The following is a 25,539-nucleotide window of genomic DNA, read 5'->3' on the forward strand; positions in this document are numbered from 1 at the left end:
TAGGGTAGGTTCAATCTCTTTTAGGTTGGATTTGTACCTTCATCCCCGATTATCCAGTCATGGTTCCAGACCATTATGGAGTTAGCGATTTCATGGATCGTGTAGGTGTGTAAATTTCACCCTGTGAATGGTTTACAAGTTCCTAAAACTTGTTGGCGACTCTTTTACTCTACCTTCCTTCCCTTTGGACGCCACCATGCTTAAGTGTATGATCACAATGGGGATCAAGTGTGGCGACTCCACTGGGGAGGATTTCTATTTTAATTCCTAAAATTTATTTTGGCAATAATTTAGAATGAGTGGATGAGACTCGAAACGTTCTAAGTATTCTTGTGCGTAATCATGATTGACATTATTTTCATAAGCATAAAAAAAAGATCCGCATTGGATAGACCATCCGTAATGCGTCAAAAACAAAGGATTTTTACACGTAGGAAATTTGGGAAATATCTTTCACAACTAGAATCGAAAAAACGCTGCAAAAACTGGAAAATTCTAAGAATAAAGAGATACCTAAATGTGTTTGATGGGCTGATGGCTGGTGTTTTACCTGCAATAAAAGTACTCATCCTGGTGGCAGGATTGTTATAGGGTGGAACCCATATACTTTTGACATTAGTATAATTCTTAGTACTAGTCAATTAATGCATTTGTCATGTTCATACTAAAAATAAATCTGAAAAGTTTGCATGTACCTTTGTGTATAGGTTAATTTTTCTAGGGATAGAGTTGATCTTTGGAAGGATATGCAAGGGCTGTATACTTGTATGGATAGACCCAGGTGATTTTAATTGTGTACTGGAAGCTGAAGAAAGAATTGGGGCTCCAGTAAGGGGGAATGAAATGGAATAGTTCAGAAGGTGTGTTGAGTTTTGTCAATTGCAAGACATCAAGTATAGTGGAAATTTCTATACTTGGAATAAAAGCAGCAAGGATCAAATAGAGTGTTCTCAAAAATTGATAGAGCTCTGGTGAATGAGCATTGGTGTCATAGCTTTGAGCATTCTGACATGGCTTTTGTCAACGAAGGGGACTTTAATCACTATCCTAGGGTGGTTACAATATACCCAGATCAAGGTGGTACTAAGAAAACTTTCAAATATTTTAATATTTGGAGTAGTTTTCCTGGTTTCACATATATGGTTCAGCATGTTTGGACTACTGCAGTGTCAGGGACTTCCTGAAGAGTGTCATTTATGGCACTCATTTAGCTTCTTTAAGGATGATTTTTCATTGTTTTTACATCTCTTTTATCTCCTTTTCTCTAGTTTTACTTGTATTTTCTCTACTTTGCATTTTCTTTAGTTGCTTTCTTAATTTCTTGCTTTTCTTAGTTTATTTTGCATTTCCTTCTTTACTTGTTTGCTTTTCTTTGATTTTAGGAAGTTGGTGATGTTCGAGAAGCTCATTAGAGTTCTCTCAGGGTATTCAAGGCCAAATATGCATCTCGGTTCTCCCACTTGAAGCTCAAAAGCAAAGGAGTACAAGAGTCAAGTCTTCAAGGATGCGCCCTCATACTGCATCGACATGAAGAGGCAGTGTTGAACCCACCGTAATGGCTCCTAGAAACTGCCACTATCAACATGCATCATCCAGAGCTCACGGGGTCACTTTCGAGCGCACAAAAGGGAATGCCGTGCTCCCATGACGCGGCCGCGCGCGCAAGAGGAGCGGCCACGAAGGTGCATGGTGCGGCCGCGCGCAAGCCAGGAGTGGCTGCACACTCTCTCCTCCCTGTTTTCGTACCCATTTTGTTGCAGTCATGCTATAGAGTGAGAGGCCGCACCTTTTGAGGTCTCTTTTGGACGTCTAACTAACTTCTTCTTAGTTAGCTTTACTATATATAGATTTCCTTCATTTCTAGAGAGGGGATAGAAGAAAGTTTTAGACATACTTTTGATCATAATTTTAGCTTAGTTGAGAGTTTCTCTCTCTACTTTTAGGGTTAGTTTAGGAGTAGATTTAGAGAGAGAAAGTGAGATATTTCAATGGTGATCTAAGAGATTGATGATACAAGGGTGACAATTGTGTTGAAGATCTTCTCTATTATCAATAAGCATTTCTAACTCTATCTCATCTTATTGTTTTGTTTAGATTCATGTTTGTTTGGTTTGATTTTGATGTTTGATCTTCATTAGTGTAATTGTTCTTGATATTTTGTTGATTCTTGATTTCTTAGTTGTTTGTTGATTAGATGATGATTCTTGAGTAGTTGTTTGGCTAGGAATTGGGTGAAACTCGTATGATTGATTGATTGTGATTAATTTTGGAATTATGTTGATTGATTGTTGAGATTAAAGTGATTAATGTAAGTTTGTATGTGTGTAATTCGATTAGGCCTTGAGAATTATGCTAGATTGCATTGTAATTGCTAATGACACGACCAATTGATTAGGAATTCCAATTATCGATTGGTTTGGATTGTGATTCTCTTAGTTTGTTATTCGTAGAGACATCTAGCTTAACGATTAGGAGATAGCTCTTTGATTCCAATTGATAGCTCTTATCATTAGTCTTCACAACCATTGGTTGACATGTTTGTCCCAAGTTGTTGCAATTGTCATGATTACTTGATGATCCCCATTCCTAGTGTTTTATTTGTTTGTTTATTTGTTTGTTAGTTGTTAGTGTTACTTCTTTACTCTTGATTTCGACCTAGCTTAAGCGCCCAATTGAAAGCACTTGACATAACCATTCCTGTGGGTTCGACCCTTGACTTACCTCTATACTTGTATTTAGGTATTTTAAGTGTTTATAAATTTAGTTTGACTTAGAAAGGATAAGTCAATGACCTAGTCTTTCCCCTCGTCACTCCCGTGTATCAAGTAGTTTAGAAGTTGAAGAATGTTAAGAAAGCTATGATCATCTTTAGCAACACTAGTAGAAAAACTCAAATGTGCACCGAGGAATTGGCACTGGTTCTTGAAACCCGGTGGGAAAAAAACAAGGCGGGATTTAGTTTAGTAGAAATAGCACGGTTCAAATCAAACCGGTGCCAAATTCCTTAAAGATCACCGGTTCAAACCAGTGGCATTTAAAAATAAATAAATAAATAAATAAATAAAATAATAATAAAAAAAATCGACCCTTTTTTTTCCCCTTTCCCCTATTCATTCTCTTTCCCTTTCTTTTATCATTTTCGTTCTCTCGTCTCATATGTCTCTCCTTTCTCTCTCCTCTCACTCCTCAACCAAACCCTCAATCCCAGCCGCAGTCGCACCCACATCCACAACCACCGCTGCTCACATATTCTCTCTCCCATTTCTTTTCGTTCTCTCTATCAATCGTTTTCTAGGGTTTACCGCCATTGTTTTCCTCTCTTTCATTTACCCTCTCACTAACCATCGCGACGGCGATGGTGACGGGTCTTTTTCTTCACCGGCTCCAGATCTTTGTAGTGGTGGTGGATCTCTTCACGAAGGTATGTGCTATTCGATTTGAAATCTAGGGTTTCTGATTTTTATTTACTTTTTTTTGTGATTAATGATGAACCATTGAAATTTTGATTGAATTTAATGGTGAGATGATATTGTTTCTGATTTTATTTATTTTTTGTGATTATGGTGATGGTGGTCGATGCGTCGATTTCTCTTCTTCTTCACCATATGCTGCCGCCACTTCACTGGGTTTTTGTTTTGATTTTGCACATGTTTTTTCTGATTTAAAGCTTTTTTAATTTTTGATTTTTAATTTCTAATTTTGTTGTTTTTTATTTTAAGCTTTTTTTTTGGGGGGGGGGGATTTTTTGTGTTTATATTTTATAAATTAAATTGGATTTTTTTTTGTGTGATTTCATCTGGGTATGCTGTAGATGTTGAAGGAAAATCATGATTGTTTAATTGTGATGTTACCGGGTTGCTGCTACTATTTACCAATTGTGATGCTGTTGTTCTGCTACTGGGTTGCTGCTACTCTGTTATTGACTGTAGGAAGTTGTTGCTGCTCTTGTTAGAGTGAATATATCCTATGTATTATTTTTTCAAGTGTAAAATTACAGGTTATCAATGAAATTATCAGTTTCAAGTATATTATGCATATATATAAAAGTCTGTTGTCAATTTTAGGTGAAAAAAGAAAAAAATAAAAATAAATAAATAAATAAATATTTTATTTGGGCATTAAAGGCACCGGTTAACCAGTGCCAAAGTAGTGACATTTTTTATTTTTAAAAAGTGATTACCTATTATTAACCGGTGCTAATAACAAGTAATGCCACTGGTTCTGAACTGGTGCGAATATTTTAGTTTTTTGGCATCCCTCAAATGAACACCGGTTCAAAACTAGTGCTATAGGGGGCTTTTGAACCGGTGCTCTTTTATATTTTTCTACTAGTTCAAGAATAATTTTAAGGATGTGGTGAAGGTTTTTTAGGAGGCTTTCTGCTGCTTTGAGTAGTGCTCAGACCTTTTTACATGCTCACCCTTGAGACTGTGATGCTAGACATGCTGAATTAGAGGCTATGCAGGAATATGTAAGAGCTAATAAGTTGTATTTGTCTTTCTTAAGTCAAAAGGTTAAAACTGATTGGCTTTTGGAAGGAGATCAGAATACTAATGTATTTCATAGAGCTCTGAAGAAAAGACAGGTGCATAATAGAATTTATTCTATTAATGATATGCATGGAAATTGGGTTAAAGGTACTTAGAAGGTTCCTGATGCTTTCTCAGAGAATTATCATGCTTTGTTGGGCACTGCACCTGACAGTAGGGATGCTGTAAATATTGCAATTGTCCAAAAGGGTCCTACTCTTTCTGAAGAAATGAGTGAATCCTTAATAAGACCTTACACAGGAAATGAAGTTAAAGCAGCTATTTTTTACATTGATAGGAATAAAGCACCTGGTCCTAATGGATTTGAAAGTGCTTTTTTCAAGGATTCCTGAAATGTGGTAGGGGAGGATATCTGTAAAGCAGTTCTGGATTTTTTTGGAAATAGGAAGCTACTTTGACAAGTTAACACAACCTCTATTACTTTAGTCCCAAAGACTAAATGCCCGGGGAGTGTTACAGAATTCAGGCCTATCTCTTACTGCAATGTGATATACAAATGCATTTCCAAGGTTATTTGTGAAAGATTGAGGAGTGTCCTTCCTCATGTTATTGGAGAAAACCAAAGTGCTTTTATTGATAGCAGGTACATAGTGCATAACATCATGGTGTGTCAAGATTTAGTTAGGCATTATGGCAGATCCAATTCAACTGCATGATACCTAATTTAATTAGACTTGAAAAAAGCATATGACATAGTTGACTGGGATTTTATAGAAGAGATGTTGACTGCTTTAAAGTTTCCAAGCACTTTCATTAAGATGATCATGATAAGTGTTGGAACCCCTAGATTCTATTTGATGGTAAATGGGCGTCTATATGGTTTTTTTGAGGCAAAAAGGGGACTAAACAGGGTGATCCTCTCTATCCTTTGCTTTTTGTGCTATGTATTGAGCATCTTTCGAGGAGTTTGAAGATTGTTAGTGGCATAGAGGGATTTAAGTTTCACCCAAGGTGTAGGCCTATAGGTTTGACTCACTAATGCTTTGCTGATGATTTGATCCTTTGTTGTAAAGGTGAAGTGAATTCAATTAAGTTGATGATGAAAGGGTTTGAGGTCTTTTCTAAAGCTACTGGCTTAAAATCTAGCCTTGATAAAACTTCAGTTTTCAGCATAGGGATGAATAAGAATCTGATAAATGAGGTCTTGAGCATCAGTGGTTTTGTCAGAGGAGGCCTGCCATTTAGATACGTGGGTGTTCCAATTTGTTCGAGAAGAATTTCTGTAGCTGATTGTGTACACTTGATTAATAAAATGTGTGCTAGGATCAAGATCTGAAGCTCTTGAAATTTATCTTTTGTAGCTAGAATTTTACTAATAAATGCAGTTCTTATGAGCATTCAGACTTATTGGCCTCAAATTTTAGTCTTACCTAAGTCTATTTTTGGGAGCATTAATGCTATATGCAGAAAATTTCTTTGGCATGGAAAGAACAATAATTTTCTGGGAGAGAGTTTGTTGTAAGAAAAAGGAAGATGGATTGGGAATTAAAAATGCAGAAATTTGGAATGCAGCTGCAATGGGGAAGCATTTTGGGCTATAGCTCAAAATCAGGAGAATTTATGGGTCAAATGGGTGAATGCAATTTATATAAAAGGCCAGAACTGGATGATTTATAGACCTTTAGCTGATTGCAGTTGGTAATAGAAGCAAGTTTGTGAAGTTAAGGAGAAAATGAAGAGTGTGTATAGCCCTGCCTTGTTGGGGCATGTCAATATAGCATTAAAATAGCTATGAGCTACTCACTGCTGGGAAACCAAAGTGCAGATGGGACTCTATGGTCTGGGAAAGGAAAGCTTTACCTAAGCATCAATTGTTGCTTGGTTGGCCATTCAGCACAAACTCAAAACTCGTGACAGGCTACACACGAGTGTACAATAGAATGAGAAGAATTGCCTGCTATGTGATGAAGTACAAGAAAGCTATGAACACCTGTTCTGCCAATGCAATTATAGCAGGTATTTATGGGATGAGATAAAGAACTGGATTGGCTTTGGCCCTAGAAGTATTCTTTTGAATACTATGAATAGAGTCTGCTCTAGATTGACCTCTAGATTTCAAGAAAAAAGAAACCCTAATAATATGGTGACACGTGGACATGGTAGGCCCCATTAACGGATTTATGGACAGAATTCATTATTTGGCGGTAAGTGGTAGTAAAAGCCAACTTTTATTTTTTAATTTGGTGGTAAAGTACAACTTCTTTTTTATGGAGGTGGTAAAAGCAATTTTTTCATATTTTGCAGGTGGTAAAATTCAAAAATTCCCAAATTTTATAACACCAAAAATAGGAAACCAATCAAGCTCCCAGTAATACAAGCTACATAGGCTAAACAAGGCTTAACATCTTACGTTGATGATCTTTTCCTTAAGGCAAAACTCACAAGAAGGAAAACATCTTCTATATTATTATATGTTTCGAAAAATAGAATAACCAGATTAATATCCTAAGATTTATAATGATTTATCTCCTAAAAGAAATAAACACGTCTGATTTATCTTAGTTGGCAAACATTTCATTTTTTGATAATTTGTTAAGGATAGAATCCTCGACTTTTTGAAATATCGAACATTTACCAACTAATCATCCAACTTCATTAAACAATCATTACCGTTCTATTTCTTGAACTGGTAGTAACTTAGGTACGTGGTCAACTGAACCTTATCCTACAACACTTTTGACGTACTCCTTAAAAAAGAAATCTTTAACCACTTAACTAAACCGATTAGACACACTTACAATAAGAAGACTAACTAAAATAAAAGTCCTATTCTAGAAATGTTCATGTTCTTCAGGTCTTGAAGCTTACTCTCATTGATTTCATCATTTCATTGACTCATTATATATGAAAGAAAGTTGTCAATTTTCAAGTACCTAGACTAATTGTTACTGCACATGAGAAACAGTTGATTATACCAAAACATGCAGCAACGACCAACTAAGCTATTTGTCATCACCTCATTGGTTTTTTTTTTTTTTTTTTTTTTTTAATGAGATGCAGTGCTAGAATATATAGGTTAGCTTTTGGAGTTTCTGTTAAAAAAAATGAATATTTTTTTATAATAACTTGATTTAGGTAGCTTAGATGAGCCCATTTGAGATCAGGATTAACGATCTACATAAATCTTACGGAGTATTTGTTAACACAGTTTATATAGCCCATTACTAGTTTTTTCTTTAAGCTTAGGCCTAATTATTTATTGTGTATATGAGAATAACATTGTAATAACAGATGGTTGAAAACTAGTTTGGATAAAAATTAATTATTAATATGCGTACATATATAGGATAAATGGGGTGTTATTTTTGACATTACTATTTGTATATCATTAGAAAACATTACTATAATCAAAATTATGCCCTTATATTTTTGCAAGTTTCACTCCATATCTTTGAATTCATAGAATTCTTCAGTATATTTAGTTAAAATCCTTATGTATATATATAGACATATATGAATTATTTGCTACATAAAAATATTGATTTTAATTTTCATTAATATATGCTATTAATATATGATACTTGAATTTATTATGAGAACCTTAAAATACAACCAAATGACTTGTAGAAAATATATGGTTTTATTCTTGTTCTTGTGTCCATTGATCTTTATCGATAATACTAATGTGAGCGAAGCGATTTCCGATTGTGCTAAAGAATGCATGCCAGGATGCCTACGAGTTGAAGGTGCAAGCATACCTCGTTGTCAGGTAGGGTGTGAAGCTTATTGTACGCAACGAGATGGAAATGGTGGACCTTAATTTATTTTTATTTTGTAATGGTTCATTAATTATGATATTGGATGAATTATAATTATTTAGTTGTATCTCTTGCAATGATTTTTTGGTTTTTCTTTTTAATTTAACATGTAATATAATCTATCTCAATTTTCACCCCATGATTTCCTTAATTTCTTTCTATACCTTCCTTAAACCCAATTTTTCCCTTAATATATGCGTGGTTTATTCCTTTAATGTATTCCTATACCTTCCTTAAGAACCCACCTTTACCTCGTAAAAGCCCATTTTTTTTCCTCTTATACATATAGATATACTCTATGCACATGTAAAAAGCCACTTTTTCCTTTTCGATATTCAAATTGCATGTCATTAAGGAAGAAGTAATTTAGTATAGTTATGTAATTGCAAATGCATAACAATAATTAAAATATTGTATGTAAAAGTATTTGGAAAGGAAAGAAAGGAAGAGAGAGGTAGGTGGGTGGACCCCACCTATTTTTGTTGTTCAAATTGTCATCACGTGATGGGTATCACATTCTAATTGTTCCACTAAAAGTATATTTACTACCATTGGATATCCACCGGTATCATATAATGTATGCATATATTATACCACTACATGTGTATATAGAATTGAAGTGGTATTATTTGATCACCTAATGGTACTACTCTTATTTCAAGATATGCATTTGCTCATGTACACATGTAATTATTTATATGCCCCTTGTTATTCATTAGCAAATGCAGTATAATACTCCCTTTGAAATGCCTCTATGTCATTTGTATATCATAAATTTTTTAAAACGCCCGATTTATAATATTTTACTATATGGCGACACAATTCTGGAAAGTTGGGCCTGCTACTATATATTCACATGTACCAACTCCATTGATTTTAAATTTCAAAACCTTTTTCAAGGCTTTTTGGTTTTTTATCTTTCAATTAATCTTCTACTTTCCTCTATCTATTACCAATTTACTATCTCCTTTCTCTTTCATCACAATTTTCTTTTCCTTTTTTGAGTTATTATCACACATTTTTCAAATGTTTCAAATCTTCAATTTTAATTAAAAAAATTCATAACTATCTAAGATGGTAGCAGCAAAAGATTCGAAGAAAAAGAAGAAATGTACATTGGTTCTCGTTCATCATCCAGCTGAAGATCTTACTTAAACTAATTTTGGCCTTTAATCCACTCGTTTTTAATTTGTAAATAATAGCTTCTCTTTTTATTTTTATTTTTTCCCTTCATTTTGTTTCTTTTAGTCTTTCTCCTTTCAGGGTAATTTTGTGTGTTTAAAGATAACATTTTGGAATCTTTTGTGTGTTTAAAGGTAGCTTTTTGGAATCTGAGGGTAACTTTTGTATATTTAAAGGTAAATTTTGTCTGATTAAGGTAAATTTTTGGATTCTAAGGGTAACTTTCTCAGTGTTTTTGTTCCTTAAAAATATAGTAAACAAAAACTAATGTGAGAAATTTAAGTTGTTTTTATTGATTTTGACTTTCAAGGCCTTTTTTTTTATATGTTTTATATAATTTGGAGCTCCAATTCGTTATTGCTACTATAGAAAACCTTGTATCAAATACTTACGATTCGAATTCAATAAATTGAATAATGTTGAGCTTTTTTTTTTTTTTTTGTCATTGTTGTTTAAGGATTTGTTTTTTCACCTCTGTTGTTTGATGACTTTTTGAGCTTTTGTTCATGTATTGTTCACAAGTGTGAAAAGGCCCAATTGACATTAGTACTAATGTACACTAAGTGCATGTAGAAGGGATTGTACAAAAAATTAGTATAACAAATTCATTAGATCGATTGGTAGTGTATATTGGTACAAATGTCGGTTCAAACCTACATTGATTAATAAAAAATGTACATTCTTTAATTTTTATTTTCAAGCTTATAAGTAAGAGTCATTTGCATATGTAAGATTATTACAAATATGTTTTTTTTTTGACAAGAAGTAAAGGAATTTCATTAATAAAATATAGTCAAACGACACTTACATATAAAATCTAAGAAATCAAGAATTCCAACACAAGTACATAACACCTTAAAATTAAATATATTGCGAATTCGATCGACAATCACGTTAATAAAACCTCATCTAAAGTGATACAATTTGTGAGTTAGCTTTGATTCCGCTTAAAATTCACTGATGCGTAGTCGTTTAAGTGAAAATACTCATGTGGCTACTGGATTCTTATGGAGATTATAAAACCTATTTCTTTCACTCTCGCTATAAAACCATAAAATGAAAATAAACACAAGAGAAAATCATCATTTCAAGGATAAGATCAATTTATTGAAAGCAATTAAAAGGTTATTGAGACTTATCAGCGGTAAGAACACTAGTAGAAGCCCCTATAAAGATTCACAACAGAGACCAAGAGGAAAAGAAATGGTAGTGATGGACAGAAAAGAAAGAACAGAGAATGAAAACCTTAAGGAAAAAATAAAAAATAACAATGGAGGCTAGGAAAATCCTCTAAAGGGAGAAACTCTAAAGGGAACCAAGAAAAACCCTTCCAACAAGAAAAGCTAGAGGGAACTTACAAAGCTAGATTTTGTTTTTATTAAAGAAAAAAATGATAAAAAATAAAAAATAAAGGATTTCATTAGTGAAAGATAGTCAAACGACACTTGCAAACAATTCCTAGGAAATCTAAAATTCCAATACAAGTATAAATCACCTTAGAACTAGTTATATCGCAAATTCAATGAATGATCGTCTTAATAAAAAAAACTTCATTCGATGCAATACAACATGTGACTTAGCATTAATTTGACTTGATATCCACTAGAAAAATAGCTGTTTGAGTGAAAATATTCATATGTTTTTCTAGATACTTCCGGAGAATATAAAACCCTAAATCTTCCGTCTTTGACAGACGAACAAAAAATGAAATTAAGCCTAATAGAATAACAACCCTCTTAAAAATGGGATCCATTTGTTGAATGCAATAACTCTCTCTGTGTTTTAATAAGTGTTACACTTTGATCGACACATTATTTTAAGCAATTTGATTAATTTAAATAAAATTACAGGTAAGTGGACTAATTAGAGTATTAAAATATGTTAAAGAAAGATAGTGGGATTAAATGTTTATTGAAAAGTAATGAATGTGAGAGGAGAGAAATATTAAAAATAATGTGGGGACCATGAAAGTAAAAATATATGATATTAACATGTAATTTTTTTAATTTTTTTTTTTGGTCAAAAAAGGAAGAATAACATTTTTTAAAACACAGTCGTATTTGGTTATTAAAACACTTATTAAAATACAAAGAGAGTAAAAAGGTTTTTTAGGGCTTACCACCAATAAAAACACTAGTAGAAGTCCTTACAAAGATTCACAATTGAAACAAGAAGAAAAGAGATGAAAGAGAAAGATAAAAAGAGAAGAGTAGAGGAAAACCTTTAAAAAAGCAGAAAGAAGAAAAAAAAAAAATTAAAAAAAAAAAAATCTAATGGTAGAAGCTAATAAACCCTCCCAAGGAAGAATCCCTAAAGAGAACCAGAAAAGCCTCCCAAAACCCTAAAGTGAGAACATATACAACGCTAGATTTTAGATTAATAAAAGGAGTTCCATTTGTTTTTTTAACAAATAAATAAATATCAAGGGTACCTTTATTTATAAACAAAATTCCACCCAAATGTTTTGTAAACAGTATGAACTTACAAAGGATCTTTGTACTAACTAGGAAAAAAAAAAGATCAAGGGCCAACAATAATAAAACGTCTCTTATACCACTGCTGCTGGAGAAAGTTTTACAGCAAACTGGAATATATACCCACCATACCTTAATTCCATATAATCTTTAAATTTCTATAGTTCTATGAATTTAACTTCTAATTTACATTGAAAACATCCGATAGCAGCGCCTGGAAAGCACTAACTAAAGCAAATGTCGTTTAATCACTATTGACATCAGTATCATGGTGCAAGTATACAAAGAGCTTACTCAGATATTATCACTCTGATCATGGAGAGAATGTGAGGCTTGAGCCTTGAGGATACTGCCCTGCGATGCTATTAATGATGTGGAAGTTTACTTCCAGATGATGTCACCCAAAAATCTAAGAGCCGGGACGCCTCTGATCTCTACATCAACAAGTGGTGCCTGGATCAATGTCAAGGGAGCAAGTTCAGGATCACTTTGTATTACATCAAGTGCACGCGTCTGATCCTGTAAAATTTTCAGATTACAAGAACAATGCCAGGTTAGAACATGGATTCATATGTATAACCCATTGACATAAAAATCCGTAAGTGAAAGATGTATATCAGAATAGTATTAAATTTAGCTATGCTAATTGCCTAACATAGCATGGAAAGTTAAAGTACCCTCAATCACAATTCACATGAAATGCAAATTCCGTTATTTTCATGACGCCCGAACCAGTTCAGCAAATTTAAGGAATTATATGAAGTTACTTTCTACATGTAAATTAACATAGGAATTTATTTCCCATAACCACAAAACAAGCACTAAGTTTACATTGAGCACACAAATGTCGTTAAAGGACCCTTCATTGTAACTTTGTAATATATCCCTCCACCAACAAAATTCATGTATTCCTAATTTGGATGACAGCATTAAAGTTTACCAATTACAATGAGAAGTTTAACCCAATCAACCCCTGCGATATGGACCCCACCCCACCCCTCGCCGCAACTGACACTCTTTCACACATACTCTGTAATCCCCAACAAACTTTCTTTCACACATACTCGGTAATGCATCAAGTATAGGGTAAGCCACTTTACGTAATGCAAATGAGTTAGTTTGTATTAGCTTGGTTGGGAAGGCATTAGGGAGTTTAGTGAGATCAATTACAGAGGATGTATAATGAACATTGATGAGAAGTTGCATTTTATTTTGATTAGGGAGTCTTCTCCAGCACTCTGAGATCGCATGGTAAAGAGTGTATGACATAAATGCAGTTATCTAATTATCCCCCAAACAATCAGTCATCTAACTTCCCTAAATTTTCTTCTCCTCCCTCGTTTCTACTAATCTGACACTGATGAGAAGTTTCATTGTATTTTGTCAAGCTTCGTTTTGGGAGTATCCAACCACTGTGATCACATGCCTAACACCGCCTGACTTAATTGCAGCACTAATACATTAACTATACAATTTTTCCCCCAAAATACCTTCTCCTCCGGTCCTCCCTCTTTTCTCTAATCCGATCTTCAGTCCATTTCATACTCTCTCCACTAATCCCATATAACGTGGGCCCTTCCACTAAAGGTCTGATTGTTTCATCTTATTTTAACTTAATATATCTTATTTCAGACAGAATAAGTTCAGATGAGTTAAGACAAAATCAGTTCAGAAAAAAAGTTCACAAGTTTAGCATAAATAAGTTCAGAAGTTCAATATAAGTTAAGACAAAATAAGTTTTGTTTGGAAAATTTCAAACAATTTCACATTATTTATTCAAACAAAAAAAATTAGATAAGTTCGGACAAAATGATACCTCCATTTTTTTATTAATTCGACCATTTTGACTATTCACTATTTAGACATTCCTCTTTGACCATCTTTTGTGTTGAACATACGAGGGAAAGTATAATCATCTTCGATCTTATATTCGTCTTAAAATATGCTTTCCAGTATCAATTTTTTTATCATTTTTACTAAAAAGCAAATTAAAGATATTAATGGCTTGCATTGGCAAGTGTGAAACTCTAGATGGTGCAATTCAAAAAAAAAAAATAAAAAAAAAAAAAGGAGGAAGCATAAGTTCAAATAAAATAATACTATTAAGTTTGTCACAATCTTCAATATACTTTATTATTTCTAAATTATCTACCAAAATAGCCTACATTACCCAACTAAAACCCTTAAAATGTGTGTGTAACAGGAAATAAATCTGTACCTTCCTCTTCATTGCACAGAATTTGCAATCCGATGCAGAAGGTGGCAGGAGCTGATTTACAATAAGCCTCTTGACAGGCACATTTTCCTTCCTTAGAGAAGCAGAGAGTCTGGCTGATTCATTAATGGCCATGACCTGCATTAGTGAAAAGAAATGGTTTATGTCTCCACCACAAAATTTACAATAAAGATTAAAAAAGAATACTAAAACTAATAAAACAAAGATACACAATATCACATGAAAATGTAGAAATCTAGAAACTGGCAAATACAAATTTTCCTAGAAGGGAAATGTATTTTGAAATAGAAAAAGAAAATTGGAGAATGCACACAGATATATGTGGTCTCACCACTCAACTGGAATGGCCATGCCATGTGGTCAAACACAAATAATCAATCAAACAAATAGAGAAGAATCTGCACATCACAACTACAAAAAAACACTTACAAATATAGCAAAAAGGAGATCAGAAGACAGCAATACTGGAGACTTGGCCAGAAAAGACACCAAAAGGCAGAAAAGCCGGAAACAGCCAAAGATTTCAAAAAAGAAATTAAACAAAATACTAAGTGATTTGGAGAAACAAGTTACAAGGCCAAGGAAAGAAATGTTAGATCAACAAGAGTTGTTTAGCTATTGGAGAATGGAGAGGATGGATGGGGTGGTTGATTAATACAGATATAAGCGAGACATTGGGTCACTGGAGAAAATTCATTTGGAGGGTCACTTCATACTTCACAGAGAAGGTGATTGAAAGCAGAGTAGAAGCTGAGCATCAAAAACAAATTGGTCCTTGCTAGGATAGGAAAGTATAAACTGCAGACCAAGATGCTTTTTTACTACACTCAAGCTGCCATTCTTGCTCTGAAATGTCTTGTTTTCTGAGCATATATTTCCATTTCCACTCCCAAAACATTTGGGAAATGGATTTTCATTTAAGTGGGGTAATTAAATGCATCGAATATGATGCCAAGAACAAATGTATACAACTAAATATCAAGGGAATACCTTTGATATGGAGCATCATGCACAGTAATTTACAGGTCAAATGAAAACTAATCAAAGATGATACAAAATGACAACAAAATGCTTTACACTAAAACCACATCCTTACCGTTGGAATAGTGACTATGACAAACTCTGTTGACTCTGTATCCCGAAATAGCTCTCGCACTTGAATCATTCTTTCACGTAGCTTCTCCAATTTGCCAGCCTAAAATTTAAAAAGGAAGTAGGCACTCATATACAGCTTATTCACAAGAAAAGGTAAAAGGAACTGACAACATAAAAGGTCAGGCTTACAGCATCCTCTTGAGGTGGCTGTTCTTGCCCAAAAACAGATTTAAGTGCTGAAGTAGCGGATGTAATTTTCTGCCTTAGCTGCACGTGAGAGGCAAATCATTAAGGGGGAATAAGGAACCACTAGAAATGGGGAAGAGGAACATGGCATACAGCAGCAATACAAACACAGCAGTTTTTTTTTACCTCATCTATGTTTGAGACAGGGCAATTGCCTTCTATATAACGGTTGGATTTTTATTTTCATATTTTCTGTGTACTAACTCAGTGGTTCAACTGTTCAAATCTTGGACCCTGCTGATAAGTGGATTTTGATCCACTTTGTGTAGTATTTTCAGTTCTCTTTTCTAGCCTTTTCTCTCTATTTACTCCTTCCTAAACATTTTTCTATTTCATTTTCACTTTGTAGTGTTTCATTAAATTTGTAGAATTTTTGCTACTTATTGGCATTTTTGTGGTTCCCTTGGGTTTGTCTCGCATTCAGGTTTAATGACCAAATGACGGTGGCTTAGCCTGCCAATTAGCAAAGAAAGACTTGCAGTCTGAAGATTCATCACCCCAGTCAAAGCGCGGCCTCTCCTGGCATCAAAAGTTCCTGCCCCCCTTGGTAGGATTTCTGATTTCCTAGAGGAAAGTACTCTCCAAGTTTATGGTCCGGCCTCTCCACCCTGCTACAGACCTTGCTGCCTCGGCTTGGCAGAATTGAAGAGAATCAGAGGCGCAGCCTCTCCATCTATTTGGAGAAGCCCTCTCCTCCTGAGCGCTGAACATTCTGCCCCAAGCCTGATTGAAGATGGCGCAGCTTCTCCAATAGGTGTCGCGGCCACGCCAAGGCTTTTCTCCGATTTTTCTGACGGAGTTCTTTTCGTAATTTGGGGGACAACCCCTTAGCTTATTTTTTATGGACAGTTTTCTTAGGCTCTCTTCCTCTTGTTTGTGCTTAGAACTTCATTTAATTTGAATTATTAGTTAATTTAGCTTTGGAAATCTTAATTTCAATAATTGTAAAAGACAAATTCAAGGACTATTCTCTTAAATTCAGCAATTCTCATCCAAATTTGAAGCTTTAATTTGTGATCTCTAACTCTTTATCTATTGCTTTCATATATTTGAAAATTCCAAAAAGATTCTATTTGTTCTTGAATGTACAATTTAGACCTAGCTTATTACTTCTCTTTACTAGTTAGATTAATAATAACAATAATAATAATACTAAAAAAAAAAAACCTTTGATATCATTGTTAGCTTTTTGTTCTACACCATGGATTGTGAGTAATCTCTTGGCTAGGGGTTGGGTGAGACCCAATCAAGTCATAAATTAAGTAAAGTCGGGTAATTTTATGTTCAATTTAGGTTGATCTTCATTTGTTCTTGAGCCGGTTAATTGCATGTGCAATTTTGTGGCCAATTTATACTTATGCACTCCAAATCTTCCATTAAAAGATAGAGTTTGGTTGCAGACCTTCTTTTCTTCATTTAGATTAAGCTTCTAGCTTGGTTATGGTTTCTTTATTTCTGTATATGCCTTAATTGTGGTATTCAGGTGAGAAATCTCACTTATTTGTTTCTCATGCTTTCTCAAAATGGTGAAATCAATATTATGGCTAAGTTACGTTTGTGATTGTTTCCCAAATTTTGATGTCTTGTTAGTCGTCCCTTGTGGATATGACCCTTTGCTTGCCTATATACTTGTTATTTGGTGCCAACCCTTCACCCTCAACCTAGGGTTGGGCGACTAGTCTCCTCGATGAAGGAGCGGGCTATAAAAGCCCCAATGTTTTGGGCCCTTAGCCCACGGGGACCAACATATTAAGGTGATTTTTAAATTTTAAACTTCACGTAATGATGGTCACCATTCCCCTACATTGTTTATCCCTAGACATCTTCAGTTTATTCCTTAGCTTTAAACACCTCTTCAAGAACATGTATTGTAAGCCAATCTCTTGGCCCGCTCTTGGTGATTGTAAGCAAGTTTAAATTAGTCAAAGATTTTTATTATTGGATGGAGGTTCAGATTCTTTAGTATTGGAAGAAGAGACATTGGTTTTTGACATCTTAATTTTCCTAAACAAGCTAGCCATCTTAACTCCTTACTAATGAAAACAACCACCACCAATTACCAAATCACACTCCTCCAAGGCTCCAACTAATAAAGACCCCCACAAACTACAATTCAACCACACCCATGACAATTTAGAATAATGGTTTTTTCACCATATACCCGCAAGTTTTAAGTTAAATTACCATTTACCACTGCATTTTTTTAAATAAACCTTATACCCATGAGTTTTCACAAAAATGTACCATATACCCTTGACAATTACAAGATGAGTGGAGTTTGGTTAATTATGACACAAAACCACCATAGACATCTTCCCTACCATTGAAACCATCCCCCAAACCCTCAAACCACCCCGATTCTCTAGAATCATATCCGTGTGATTGGTTTTTTAGGGTGGGGAAAGGAAATCTAAGGTGGTTTCGTGGGTAAAGGGAGGGTAGTTGGTTTTCGGGGGGGGGGGGGAAAGAAGATCTAAGCTTCACATTTCATAGGCTTACAACTTGTGCTTGCTTTTCAAAGCAATATTTACCGAAGTTAACAGGAGAGGAGATTAAAGTCATATACATTGTAGAAAGAATTGAGAGGGATTTTAAGGGGAATGTGAACATGGGCTACATGTTCTTGAAGAGGTGTTTAAAGTTGAGGGAAATCATAAATGTATCATTGCGAAAGCCTTAAAATTTGAAAATGACTTTAGTTTGATGGTCCATGTGGGCAACACTATTGTTTGATCGCCCGCTACATTAAGGAGAAAAGTCAACCCGCCAAGTATATTGGGGGAGAAGTGAGATAGACGTGTGAAAGACAATAATACCCCTACTTAACCTCCCCTTTCCTTCCTCCATCTACTGACCACTCATGTGAGCCACTACCAGCCAATCCCAACTCCACCCCACCTTCATCTACTAATGCTACTCCACCACCACCACCTAGATGTACTTCTCCGGCACCACCCTCACCTTCGTCAACCAATTTCATAATGTAAAACCCACAAAATCACTCAATAAATATATAAAATTAAATTAAATTAAAAAACCTTCTCAGCCGATCCATCAATTTGTACTACCTTTAGATCTCAAATACTAGTAAAGGTACTCGACGATGATGGATGACAAAGATGCTACAATCAAAGTTCCACAAATTTAAATAAAAAATTTAAAACAAAATATCCCATATCTACAGTTTGCTTGCGGGAATGAAATTACTAATTCCACCGGCGGAATTGAAAGAGGAATAACGAGATTGAAGGAATCGAGATCTTAATCTAGTGGGTTCAATCCCATGGCGATGATTGAGGGTTCTGATGTGTTGAAGGGGGAGGAGGAGAGAGGAAGAGGCGACGGCTCACAAGTGGTTGTGGTGAGGAATGAGGTACGACGTGGGTAGTCAATGGTTTGTTTATTGGTCAGGTAGGTAGGTGTGTGTGTGTGTGTGAGAGAGAGAGAGAGAGAGAGAGAGAGAGAGAGAGGAGAGAGATATTGGTCTAATAATCTAATGAGGAGAGAGAATAAGAACGAGGGTACAATTGATCATTTACCATAGAAAATATGCCTAAAATAGAAACGTGTCAACTACAAATAAATTTTCCAAAAAGGAATACGTGTCAACTAAAAAATAACGGAGGTATTATAAAGTATAGTTAGTAAAGATATAATTAATTGTAAGTAGGAGAGAGAAATAATAATAAAATAAAATAAAAAATAGTATAAGTGGGATTAGTAGGAGAATGAAATAATAGAATATTTATACAAGTAGGGTTAGTAGGAGAGAGAAATAATAAAATAGTATTGGATCGTTTCCAAATTAGGAAGAGTTGCAATTATTATGAACGGGTCTAAAACGAAAGTGATGCGATTATTAAGAAATAGCGGGAGTATATACATAACACGTATTATCTAGTTAGGTAAAGCACTGCAGCCTAAGTTCAGAATGTTTATGTAATAGCAAATAAATCTACTAAAGCTCATATTCTCTTTATTTTGCGTGAACCTAACTTATTGTTGTTGAATTGTTAGTTAAATTTTAAATATTAAACTTAACGATTTTTTTTTTTCTTTTTTTTTTTTTTTTTTTTTTGCTGAACTTCACTTACTTTTTAGCTTTATATATTTTTACGTAACTAAGGCCATATTCCATCCAGGCTTTTGTAAGGCAAAAAATTGCTAATTTCAAAAATGATAACATCATACCAGTCAAGACCTTATTCGTATTTGAAAAGTACACATTAATATGTATCTAATGACATCTCATTCTGTTTTTTTTTTTATCTTAAGGATTAGAGTTAACATAAGATCAAAGTTCAGTCATCTAAAAATTAGATTCATCATAAGGTGAACTGAACATAGCCTAACTTTGCTTTAACTAAACTTTATTTTGCAAAGCTTTACTTATTTACTTAATACTACATGACTTGTTTTAATAAACTACAAAGAACAAAGCCTAAACAATTGTTAATATTTAGTTATTTACAGTGGATATGGAACTTATTTTCATCTCAAGACAAAGTATCATAAAGCTTTATCTCTAAGCATGTTACTTAATGGCATACACCGAGCTAATTGAAATTGCAAATTCTGCATCAAGAAAGATGATAGTCAGCATACATAGATATCATAATACTAAATTTACGAAGCTTAAAGTATCTAGGCCAGACACTAAATATACGAAGCTTAAAATATCTAGGCCACACACTACATAGGAAAACAAAGAATATGCCAAACAGACAAAGTAACTGTAACCTGCCAGACAGTTGATGATTAGATAATTCCAAGTTAGCTGATTATAAATGCAAATAAAAAGACTTTGGACAGAGAATTAATGGCGTCACTAATTTCCATTGAAATATCATTCGATAACTTATAAACGCACCTTTAGTATCTTACCAATGGAAGCATCTAAAAAGTCTGGTAATGATAAGAGTCGCAATGTGTGACCCTGTTTAGAAAAGTAAAGGAAATAAGATTCAAAAAGCAATGGTGAATAAAATAATGCGCCTTAAATATACAATTTCAAGTCTCAATGGGTAGCCATCAATGTTGACTACATAGATAATAACTTTGACAATGAATTCTTGAATGATGATAGATTTGGAACATTAAAGATATTTTAAATATCTGTAGCAGCATTCTTGACTATGTATCATATATGTTAGCTGATCTCAAGGTCATTCTGTGACCACCTCTATGCTAGTCTAATCTAGTCAAGGACAGGTGCAATTTGCCTCTTTGATCCCATTGATCCGCAATGGTTCTGAACTCGTTATTTTACTTATTAAAATTGATTTTTCAGTTAAACTGCAGTCATATTGGTATTTCATTTAATCTATTCATATAAAAGCAAAGGGTGACACTTAAGTTATAGTACAATCTCACCGTTGGAGCAGTGTCAAAAATAATCCGTGTGAACATACTATATTCTTGTGATTCTAGGAATTGCATCACCTAGAAAAAGAATTTAAAGTTAAGCAAGGCCTCAATAAAATGACATAACACTCGTGAATAAGAATAATACCAAAACTCTTGGAAGAAAAGGCCAAAGATACATACTTTAGAAATTGCAAGAGCTTCATCTAAGCCAGGCGGTGGTGTGTCCAAAAGCTCCCCAAGTTTCAACTCTCCTAGCTTTGTTGATAAAAATAAACACAGCAGGTCAAGATCAACCCAACAGGTAAAGATTGACTTATTATTTGACAGAACCCTAAGACCTAAACAGTCCTTATCAATTCATTCCACAGTGAATATAAAAGGGGTGGGCAACAACTCAGTCACAGCAACAGATAATATAAGATGTACCTGTTCCGCTAGCATGCCAAGCCCCATGCTGTCCATGAAATCTTTTACTCCAGTTCCTCCATTATTCTGACTCATACCACGGAAATCTTCCCTTGCCTTCTCTGGGTTTATCTGTCAGAATTCTAAAAATATCAATTTTCTAAGTGTGTAAGACACTGCCAATTTTGGTAAATTTTCACTTAGAATGCATTAACTCACTGAATTAGAAGCATCTTTAAATTAGCTCCAATATAAGTACAGCAGTCATTAATACCTCGAGAGCAAAGAGGGGAGAGTCAGGCCCTTCAACGGGCACCAGTGTTCCTCCAGTCAGATCCTACGATTGAAAATATTGTCATACATCAAGCAGAATATTATTAAATCATTTAAAGATTAACCAAATATTTTACATTAAAATCTGATTTCTCTATGGCAAACCTGCGCAAAAGAATCACTTAGAGAATGAGCTGGATCAGTTGAAACCACAAGAGTAGGGTGGCCACTGTTAGCAAACTTCACCGCTAGTGACGCTGCACAGCTTGTTTTTCCAACACCTCCCTTACCTCCAAGCATGTAATACTTCCTCTTGATCCCTGAGGCCATCTCATCGAAGCCAGATGAGGCTTCAGCTGGAGCAGCTACAGACCTCACTGACAAGGACAATGGTGAAACATCAACTCATCTTCCAAAGAAAAGATATAAGGTTGCATATTAATTTAATAGACAACGAAAATCAAACTCTCAAAATACACATGATCCCTTTTAAACTTGTTTATTGGTAGTGAAAGTATTGCAATTGAAATACAATGTCCTACATTAATATCCGTGATGATTCATCTCCAGTAGCAAACATTTGATTTCTAGTCTCCGTATCACCCATATTTCTATACTGTAATATTAAAGGTAATGGAAATCAACAAATGAATTTTCCGAAAAATATACACCCTTAACAATTGTAGCACACTTTGGAGTCTGGACATCCATGTAAAATTCCACATAATCGAATTAAATACATCCTCATTACTCTGAATCAATCAATCAAAGCCTTAATCCCATAAGTGAGGTCAGCTAAATGAACCAAAAGTGATTACTCCGTGTAATCTTTGACAAAAAAAATACACCCTCATTCCTCATTACTCTTCCCATAAATTATTAACTTATAGTCTTACACCAATTGATATGTAATCTTATTATTTTATTAATAGCAAACCTCAAATAATCTCTGAAATGTGTTGTTCACAATAGGGAAAATTGAGTAGGATGTGTTTCCCTCAATTCATTCATATGTCACTTATTAAACCGTATATATTATCACTTAGCGAAAATATCCGAAACTCGACGATAAACAATATACAATTAAGCACTCTTAACCCTTAAAAGAGCAAAATAGAAATAGAATAATTAAGGATAACCCTCTTGAATTCCTAGAGCGCAAACAATAAAGAAAATGCTACTCCAACTTTCTACAATTACTTCAATTAAACTAAGCACCTATTTCGATTTCCCAATTAATCTTTCAATCCAAACAAAAATTATAACTAGTAGATAATACAGTATAATACAATATACACAGCAAAAATCCAACTAATAGAAAATTGAATTATGTAATTGCAAAATTAATTCATGCAACAACATGAAGTAAAAATGAGAAATTCTGACCTTGAAAAAAGTATCGGTGAGAAATTTTGCGGGCATGGAGATGAAGGCAAGGAAGCTTAGAGGTGAAGATAGGGTTGAATCGTAGGAGAGGAAGAGGAATAGTGCGATTGGACGGATGATGAGAAAATGCAACGAACGACATGGATGAAGCAAATGAACGGACGAAGGCAGTCGCCATTGCTGCTGCTGATGAAGTTCAGAAGCTGTTCTGTTGTTCGTATTTCCACAACACACACGCAACGAGGGAACGAGAGAAAGAGTAGACGTATGGGTGTAGCGGGTATTGTGGTGATTAGGCACCATTAATTTGAACTTGTTTTCTTAAATTTATTTCAGATAATTATTATTTATTCCTTAATAAATTCAGATTAGATCAAGTAGAAAGATTTAAATTAGAACTTTTGATTATCATTTACTCCCTTCGTCCCCGAAAAACAATCCATTTAGTCTAATTTTACGGGGTGTTTGTTTGTAGGGATTATGATGGGGATAGGGATTAATAATCCCTTTTACCCTTTAGTCCCTTGTTTGTTTTATGGGAATGATGCTATCCCATTGGAAATGGATAGGGATAAAAAGTTGAGCTATCCCTCAATATTGGTAACAGGGGGAGGGGGGCAGGTATAGAAAGTTGTGGATTTCTCCTGATAATGTTAAATTACTAAATTGCCCTTAAAAAATGACATTTTCCACCAAAAATTTCCCTACTACGCGTCACATTCATCAAAGAATTCTCCACATTCTTTACTTTTTGTTCTCTCTAAAACCAAGTAAGCTTACTTTCTCTCTCATCAAAAGCTCTTTGTATGTAAGTCCTTTTTTTTTTATACTTTTTTGGCTAAATTAATATGAGCAATACTTGATTTTTGGTATTTTGGTTTTAAATATGTTTATGTTTTTTTTTTTTTTTAATTTTTCTTTTTTAGGTTGAAACAGGTTACATTGCATGCAATTGTCGCCAATTTGCTTTGCTGGAGTTAGGTAAAGATTGCTTATTTATCTATATTGTTTGTTGATTTTGAGCTTTTAATTGATAGTGTTTTTTATGGGTCTTATTTTCTTTGTGGCTAATTTCATGGTAGATGGTTAATTGTATATAATATTGTTGAATTAAGGGGAAAAAGTATATAATTTAATTGCTATTTAAGCCAAAATTATACGCAGTAGTTGTTTATTTCCAGTTCATTTAGTTCCAATTCTATGTGTATGGTTAATTGTGTCTAATAGTTGGTATGAGATTTTCGTTTATGAAAGTATGAATGAGAAGCTAATTGCTATTTTTGACATCTAGGTAGATAAATCAAGTAATTTTTTTTTACAAGAATAAATCAATTATATGACCGACATGTTTTTGTTGTTTTTTTATGAGTTACTGTATACTTCTTTTCAGTTTTATGAATGAGTTATAGCTATTAGTTTTTTATACAGAATTATGGCTTTATGGCTGCTAGTGTTGTCAATATCAAAATTCATCATGGGGGTACTTTTTCAAAGGATGGTGTCTTAACTTATATTGGAGGTCAAGTGTCCCATTTTCGAAATTGTGATGTTGATCGTTTTTCATATTTTGAGTTGGTTGGGATGATAAAAGATATAGGTTGTTGTGATGGAGATGAGATATTTTACACTATACCCGGTTATAGTCTTGAGGCTGGTATAGATCAGATTCATGATGATTCTTCTGTTTCGCGTATGTTGAAGCTGGCAAAGCCAAATGTGTTGCCAGATCTCTATATTCAACATGTTGATCAGGATGGTGTTAGTGCCAATGCTAGCTTTGGTGAAGCAATGGAGGATGTCAATATGGATAAGGTATTTATTTACAATCAATATTAAAAGGGAAGGCTATAATAAATGGTTATTGTTTTAATTGTTGTTTTTATGTGTTTCTGTGTTATTTATGTGTCTTATATGTGGTTGTCGGTTTGTTAGTTATGTGTCTTATGTGTTGGTGTTCACGTGGTTTGCTATTCTAGTTCTTTTAATTGGTCGTTTACAGTTATGCTTATACATGGATTGTGAGTTCATCCCAAAATGCTATAAGGTGATTTTTATTAATTATTCCGCCATTTATTGAGAGCAATGGCTCGACCACCAACCCATCGACAATTTTTAATCTTGTGGAATGCTATGAGACGACGTAGGGTGAAAATGTTGTTAGTACTATATTACCTTATGTTAATGATTTTGGTTAGGAGGCATAGAAATAGAATTTTCAGGGAGCCATGTTGGTTTGATCCAGTAATTCGATCAAAGCATTTAAATGATATGATTGGTAGAAATGACAAAATATGCATTGAGCAACTTCGAATGGATAAGCGTTGTTTTAGAATTTTATGCTCTTTAATACGGGATATTGGTGGCTTGAAGGATACAAAGAATGTAAATGTTGAGGAAATGGTTGCAATATTTTTATACATAATTGCCTATGATGTGAAAAATTGAGAAATACTGTTTGATTTCCAACGATCTCAAGAGACGATAAGTAGACACTTTCATAATGTTCTAAAAGCAATTTTAAAGCTTTGGAGAGTTTTGTTAAAGTCCCAAAACCAATACCTGATGAT

General features: G+C 34.1%; 1 protein-coding gene and 1 long non-coding RNA gene across 2 annotated transcripts; one reads left to right on the forward strand and one right to left on the reverse strand.

The window, feature by feature from the left end:
• Positions 1–3,085: 3,085 nt before the first annotated feature.
• Positions 3,086–4,026, forward strand: LOC145563831 (uncharacterized). Its single transcript, XR_014094624.1, has 2 exons — positions 3,086–3,421; positions 3,668–4,026. It is a non-coding gene; the product is annotated as an uncharacterized LOC145563831 (long non-coding RNA).
• A 7,984-nt stretch (positions 4,027–12,010) lies between these two features.
• On the reverse strand, positions 12,011–23,266 carry LOC145562368 (ATPase GET3B-like). Its single transcript, XM_081622620.1, has 11 exons — positions 22,973–23,266; positions 21,752–21,963; positions 21,588–21,650; positions 21,335–21,445; positions 21,089–21,163; positions 20,915–20,983; positions 20,412–20,477; positions 15,485–15,562; positions 15,297–15,395; positions 14,183–14,317; positions 12,011–12,483 (listed from the first exon to the last, which is right to left on the reverse strand). Exons 1-11 carry the CDS (start codon positions 23,148–23,150, stop codon positions 12,346–12,348), a joined length of 1,224 nt encoding a protein of 407 aa, XP_081478746.1. The 5' UTR covers positions 23,151–23,266; the 3' UTR covers positions 12,011–12,345.
• Positions 23,267–25,539: the final 2,273 nt, after the last annotated feature.

This window comes from Chenopodium album, chromosome 10 (genome assembly GCF_948465745.1).
Source record: "Chenopodium album chromosome 10, dcCheAlbu1.1, whole genome shotgun sequence".
Taxonomy (NCBI): domain Eukaryota; kingdom Viridiplantae; phylum Streptophyta; class Magnoliopsida; order Caryophyllales; family Amaranthaceae; genus Chenopodium; species Chenopodium album.